This window comes from Nicotiana attenuata, unplaced genomic scaffold (assembly GCF_001879085.1).
Source record: "Nicotiana attenuata strain UT unplaced genomic scaffold, NIATTr2, whole genome shotgun sequence".
In the NCBI taxonomy this organism is placed as follows: Eukaryota; Viridiplantae; Streptophyta; class Magnoliopsida; order Solanales; family Solanaceae; genus Nicotiana; species Nicotiana attenuata.
Genome location: NW_017671453.1, coordinates 222,013 through 229,304, shown reverse-complemented (window position 1 = coordinate 229,304; position 7,292 = coordinate 222,013). Strand labels below are relative to the sequence as shown.

General features: G+C 38.4%; 1 protein-coding gene across 1 annotated transcript; it reads left to right on the top strand.

The window, feature by feature from the left end:
- The first annotated feature begins 247 nt into the window (after positions 1-247).
- Positions 248-1,815, top strand: LOC109208387. Its single transcript, XM_019371500.1, has 2 exons — positions 248-479; positions 1,382-1,815. The coding sequence occupies exons 1-2, from the start codon at positions 248-250 to the stop codon at positions 1,813-1,815; spliced, it is 666 nt and encodes a 221-aa protein (XP_019227045.1).
- Positions 1,816-7,292: the final 5,477 nt, after the last annotated feature.

The following is a 7,292-nucleotide window of genomic DNA, read 5'->3' as shown; positions in this document are numbered from 1 at the left end:
TATTGATGATGAATATCAACCCTTGAGTACTTACTTTCCAGACGAGGAGGTAAGTTCAGTTAAGGTAATTCCAGAAGACACAGATGCTTGGAAAATGTTCTTTGATGGAGCTGTGAATGCAAAAGGTGTCGGGATTGGGGCAATTTTGATTTCGCCCACTGGTCAGCACTATCCAGCCACAACCCGGCTTTGGTTCTTCTGTACAAACAACATTGCTGAGTATGAAACTTGCATTATGGGTACGAACATGGCAGTTGACATGGATGTGGAAGAATTGTTAATCATGGGAGATTCAAACATGATTATTCGGCAAGCTCAAGGTGAATTGGAAAATCGGGACATCAAGCTTATCCCATACAGGCAACATGTGGATGATCTTAGCAAACGGTTCAAGTATGTTGAATTCTGGTACATCCCTCGGTTCCACATTGAGTTAGCTGATGCGTTAGCTACCTTGGCGGCAATGTTGCCGTATCCGGGTAATGTCCACATTGACCCACTGGAAATCCAAATCCGAGAAAGACATGGTTATTGCAATACAGTTTAAAGGGAACTAGATATTCAGCCATGGTATCATGATATCAAAAGATTCTTGAAAACAAAGGAAAATCCCGAACAAGGTAGTAGAGACCAAAAGAGAACCATTAGAAGGCTCGCCAGTAGTTTCTTCTTGAGTGGAGAAGTCTTGTATAAAAGAACTCCAGATCTGAACCTTTTAAGATGCGTGGATGCCCAAAAGGCCAGAAGAATCATGAATGAAGTGCACGCAGGAGTATGCGGACCCCATATGAACGGATACGTCCTTGCAAAGAAAATCCTTCGGGCAGGTTATTATTGGATGACCATGGAAAAGGATTGTTTCAGCTTTGTCCAAAAATATCATCTGTGCCAAGTACATGGTGATCTGATTCATGCACCACCTTTAGAATTACATCCTATGTCAGCACCATGGCCGTTCATTCCATGGGGTATGGATGTCATTGGGCCAATCGAGTCGAAAGCTTCAAATGGGCACATATTCATCTTATTTGCCATTGTCTATTTCGCAAAGTGGGTTGAAGCAGTCACTCTCAAAGCCGTCACCAAGAAAGCAGTGATGGACTTCGTGCATTCCAACATTATCTTTGTTTTGGTATTCCTAAAACTATCATTACGTACAATGCTGCAAATTTGAAAAGTCATGTGATGAGGGAGGTGTGCGAACAATTTAAGATCACGCATCAGAATTCTACCCCTTATCGGCCCAACGCTAATGGTGTTGTTGAAGCAACGAATAAAAATATCAAGAAGATCCTCAGAAAAATGATTCAATGTTCTAGACAATGGCATGAAAAGTTGCCTTTTGCATTATTGGGATACCGCACAACTGTGCGCACATCAGTTGGGGCAACACCCTATTTATTGGTTTATGGCACTGAAGCCCTAATACCCGTAGAAGTTGAAGTTCCATCTCTTCGAATCATTGTTGAAGCTGAGATTGAGGATAATGAATGGGTTAATACCCGTCTAGAACAGTTAACCCTGATTGATCAAAAGTGGATGGCCGCTGTTTGCCACGGGCAGTTGTATCAACAAAGAATGGCCCGCGCCTACAAAAAGAAAGTGCGGCCCAGAAACTTTGAGGTGGGACAACTTGTCTTGAGGCGTATTCTCCTGCATCATAAGGAAGCCAAAGGAAAATTCGCTCCGAATTGGAAATGTCCATACATTATAAGGAATTTATTGCCAAAAGGGGCATTGTACTTGGGAGACATTGAAGGAAATAACCCCGAAGCAACAGTCAATGCGGACGCGGTCAAAAGGTATTACGTTTAACTATTCTACATTGCTAAAATTCTCTGATTGGGATGACGAAGGCTTTCATTCTCGCTACCCAAACACTTTCACCCCTTTGCAAACCCTTTGAGCCGGTTACCTTTCTTTGATTACCCTCTTTGGAGTCGGAAAATGCTGCCAAAAAATCAACAAAAAAAGAAAGAAAACCAAAAACAAAAGTTTCCCTGAACTACGTTCGACTTGATTCCAAAAGGATACGTAGGTAGCCTCTCGCTGGGGTTCAGTCACACCAAAACAAAAATCCACATTTCCCCAAAGTTAAAACTGGGGCAGAAGTTATATTGGTTTGGCGATGGTACGCCTTAAAGGTTCCAAAGTTGTAATTCAATCCAAACTCTTTTACCCCAAATCCTGTTCAGGTTCTTCCGATCAATCGGTAATGATGTTCAAAATTGGAGGATATGGTTACTTGGATTTGATACAATCAAATGAGAGAAATAAAATGAGAGAGTCTTATTGGTGAAACCCCACACGGGCAATATTGGGCGATGGTAAGCAGAGAAATCCAAAATGAGAGATTCTTGTTAGTGAAAACTCGCAAAGAGCACTATAAGAAGACGGTGAGAAGAGAAATGAGAGAGGTCAGTTGGTTAAAACCCACAAAGGGCGACACTGATCGAAAAAGGATCCCTTACAACTATCGGTACTGATAAAGTCCGGGCAGGGTTTCTCGATTTTGAGGTATGGGTTATGATGGGCTTACAAGAATTGGATGGTTTGCGAAGATCGGGTATCCATGTCCAAGAAGCGTGTCATGTCTATTGAAGTCTGTATGCACTCCAGATAAGTCGTTCTTTCCTTTCCCCGAAAGGGACACTTATCATTAAAATTCATTATCCTGTCTGTTGTTTACTTTTCTTTGAATCCCTTTCGGTCCAATTCTCCTCCGAAACTAATACAAAGAAAGGATGAAAAGATTGGTTTTACAGGGTTTTGTTTGACAAAAGTTAATATTCAAGAAAGCACCCAGCCTTAGCAAGTGCATCAAGTCTGCCTCGACTGGCCATAATGGCCGATGCTCCAGCGTCAAAAACTCTTGAAAAGAAAGAAAATCAAAATCAAATGCTCGTAAACGCAAAGTAAGATGAAAAGGACAACTCCCACATGGGTTAGTCATCATGAGAAGCTTCGAAAGGTCAAGACTTCTTGGGTTTTGAAGATGAAACCGACTACCAGAAAGAGCAAGCAAGTACTCAAGATCCTTAGTGGAAGAGCAAGGCCAAGATCAAATGATTAAAACAATCAAGGCCACAAAACCAACCACCGTTTCAAACTAACAATTGTTCTTTGTTTGAAAACAGGAAACGGGTGCAACCAAAAAGCAACCTTGTAAGAAGCAGGTGCAACGAAAGGAAACCGCGCAGAGACTAAAATAGCTCTGCAGCAATAATCAATCCAAAAGGGAAGTCTCCTCCAAATTCTTTCCTGCATTCATTTTTTTAGATAAAAATGTTAAAATGAAATGAAAAGAAGAAGAAGAAAAATTCAAAATCATGGTAGCATAGGGTCTCCAATCACTAGCTACGTCTTTTCTAACATAGGGTCCCACTCCCTAGTCGATGCCAGCATAACCTGGTAATCTTTTCCAACATAGGGTCCCACTCCTTAGTTGATGCCAGCATAACCTGGTAATATTTTCAACTTAGGGCCTCCAATCCCAAGTTGATTTTATTTTAGATATGGGGTCCTCACTCCCTAATCTCTTTTTTTCACAAGGATACACAATCCTGATTTTACTGCTTTCAATAAAGAAGTAGTTTAATTTTTTGTTACAATAACTCACGAAATTTTCCTAGTGAAAAATGGGGAAGAAAAGTGTTCTTCCTTTGTTTGTTTTGGTGCCTGAGCAGGTTTTTACCTTGAGGCACAAGTTTTGAGACGACCAAAAGAAGATGTTTCGATTCAGAATAAAAGAAAAAGAACAAATGAAAAAAAGTGAAACAAAGTGCAGAGGCAGAATATATGTGGACTGCTCAAAACATGATTGAAGTCGCAAGCCTTGCAAGTCACCATTTTTGTTTCAAAAACTGAAGAAGAATGAACTAGCACCTGCAGCTAACAAGTATCAAGATTCAGATCAGAGTCCGCATCCAGTCAAGACTCAGGATCAAGCTCCAGAAGGTTTATAGATAGGAATCTTGTAACTCATAGCTGATAGGCTTAGCTAGTTTAGCTTTTCATTTTTCATTTTTGGTGTAATAAGGAGCTCAGCAAGCAGAAACAGCAGCAACAGTAGTGAAAGCACAGTTTCTAGGTAGTCTCACCTACCAAAACTTCCAAAACTATACTGACCTGATTCCTTTATAGCCAAGGATATGTAGGCAACCTTTGAAGCAAGGTTCGGTCAGACTTTTCCTAAAAAATGCTTCCCATGGAGTTTCAAACGGGCAAAAATCACTCGTAGTTGCTCATTTTATCTTTGCCCGAAAACTCTTCGTGTTTCCGAGCAAAGAGGGGCAGCTGTGAGCATGTGATTTTTGCCCTATTAGATTTACTCCTACAAAATTAAAGAAAAATAGTTGTTCCAAATTGTTTTCAAACTTTATAGGATTTTTGTAGGATTTTTATTAATTGTTTCCATTTTGTGCACGTTTAATTTTTGTTAAAAATCATGAAAATGTCCCAAAAAATATCAAATTATTATGAATTGCATACTAGATTGTTATGTTCCTATTTTAGGATAAATTTTTTAATTAATTGCATTATTAAAATGAAATCTCAAAAATGTCATTCATTTTTCTACATTTTAGTTCTAATTAACAATTCCCTTTTTATTAACTTAGGTTTAATTAATTAGTAATAGTACAAATAGATTAATTGATTAAATTTATAATTTAGGATAATCAGGATTAAATTAGGTTTTAATTAATTAAGTTAGGTTTTTAAAATTAAAGATAAAAAAGAAAAAGAAAGAAAAAAAAACAATAAAAGAAAAGAAAAAAGACGGATGCTTCTTTCAAAACTGGGCCAACCAGAGATCAAATCTGGTGGCCCAGTTCTTCTTAACACGGTCCAAACCTCTAATCCCAAAGACCCAACCTCACAGGTCCAAATCCCTCACCCCAAAACGACCTCGTTTCGCCCCATGTAATCCCAGCCGTTGATCCACACGAATCCAACGGTTGGGAACTGATCATTTAGCTTATAACTGTTCGAACCAAGCACCCCCTCCCCATAGACCCCTCTCATTTTCCATCTCTCACTCTCAAAGAACAAAACCCTAGCCACCCTAAATCCCCTCGTCGCCTCCGTCGTGGTCCGCCGACCAGAAATCGCCTCACGGCGGCGGACCACCTCCAAACTCCACCAAATCAACACCCCTTAACCGTCTTCACCCCCTCTTTCCAAATACCACCATATCTCCCTTCGAATCAGTCCCCAGCTTCTCGAATCTTAGATCTAAAATCCCCCCCCCCCCCGAAACCCTAATTATCCCTTCTTCGATTCTGGTTCAATATTAGGTCATGTGAACCCAAGATATCCATTGGTCGACTGTTCTTGTTAAGAACAGCCGATTGATGGTTGTCTAAGTTCCCATTCTCCACTTTTAACCGGTCAAATCCATATCTGGCTAGTTCAATATGAACCTGAGGTAGCTTCTTCTTCCTTTTTCTTTTGTTCTTTATTTTTTTTATTACTTCTGTCTCTTGTCCTTTTTCATGATTCGATTAGCCTGCTTGTCTTAGTTAAATCACAAGAAAATTAGGTTTGTTAATGTTTTTTGATTTTTGCATGTTTGTTCATATCAGTTAAAAGCATGTGGAAATTCATAGTTGTTTGAAGCGTAAACTCGATTGCATAAAGTTAGGATAATTATGTTTAAATTATTTAAGGTTTTGGCATAAATTTGACTGTTCTTTTCCTCTTTTGTGTTTTCTTTCCTACTTATATCCGTTTAGCTTGATACTCATTGTTTAGTTTGAAATTGATTAGAAAAATTTTAGGAATTCAATATATTTGGCCAAATCTCTGACTAATCATTAGAAAACCTTAGCCTTAGTTTAACCTATTTAATTACCAATTAACTAGGTTAATTTCTGGGTTTCTTTGCATTGGCATTTTTGTTCTTTAGTTACTGTTTGGCTCCAAGTTTAAAATTCAGTGTTTAGTCAAGATTAATTAGATAAACTTGTCATTTAGGTTTAATTGGTTAAAATTAGAACCTTAATACCTTAAACTTTAGATTAATTTCTGAAATAAAGGGTAAATACCCCGAGGCTTCAAATTGCAGCAAGCTTAAGAAACCCTAATCACTTAGCTGATTCTAGAACATCCTAAAGGGATTTCTAGAATCAAAATAGGATTAGAAGATAGATTGAAACTGAAATATTTAGTAAATGAAAGGGTAAAACTGGTTCTACATAAGGTAAAAATCAGAAGGTTATAGCATTTTGTACAACTGTCCCCATTTCCAGCATGAAAAATGCTGGAATTGGGCTGAAAAAAGGACAGACAGCTGTCCAATTATGCTGTACTATCTGACACTAGGGAATTTAGGGTAGAATATGCTATTTTGATGCCATTATAGCCTACCCAATAAAAGGAAAGTTATTCCTTCATTCTAGAGGTGGGGGTGGATCAGTATATCTTGACCCAAAAACTTCAGAATACAAATCGCTGAAAGCTTTTCTGGCCTTAGAAACTTCAGTTTTTTCTAGTGAGATTTCTAGGTTTTAGCTCATCTGGTACTCTGATTTTTCTGGAAATTTGAGTGATGTTTTCTTGGTTTTCTGGGCTTTTATTCTACTAGTGCTGCTTGTTCTTGGCTGTTGTTCCATCTCTAGATCTTCAGCTAGCAATCTCATTTGTTTTCTGCTGTTTTTCACTCTTTAAGGTATTGATTCTAGCTCTCCCTATGTAACTGCATTGTTTAAATGATTATAAAATGAAAAATTGCAAATTATGTGAATGTTCTTTTATATAGTAGTGGATTATCTTGTTATAAATCTATTTGATTTGTTGCTATGTCATCTTGAATGGGTAATGGATGAATGTTCTATCATCTAGTATTTTCACATTTGTACTTGCAATTTCTCCTCTTAAGTGACCTTGTTTGGAAAGGGTTGCTTAGTGTAAATTTCATGTCACAACCCAGATTTTCCACCATCGAGGGTCGTGATGGCACCTACTATCGGAGCTAGGCAAGCAGAGAATTTAAACATTTTTCTGATAACATCCCAATAATAATAATAATACGAGTCATTTAAATAAAAGCGGGAGTCCTTAAAACATAGATAACTGAAAACCCAGAGATACGGAAGCTTAACATTTCTCTACCTAAGATTGGTGTCGCTAACTCACGAACTACTAAAGAGTGCTAAAAACAAGTCTGAATAGAAATACATCAATGTTTGTCTCGGTACAAGGAAAACAAACTATAACAAAGAAAGGGACTCCGGCCTGCGAACGCCAGCTAGGCTACCTCGTAAGTCCCTGGACTGAAGTCAGCTCCCGAT

Coding starts and splice junctions, on each gene's coding strand:
- LOC109208387 (XM_019371500.1), top strand. CDS start 248: ATGGCAGTTGACATGGATGTGGAAGAATTGTTAATCATGGGAGATTCA. Junction 480..1,381: donor GGCAATGTTGCCGTATCCGG/GTAATGTCCACA, acceptor TGCGCACATCAG/TTGGGGCAACACCCTATTTA.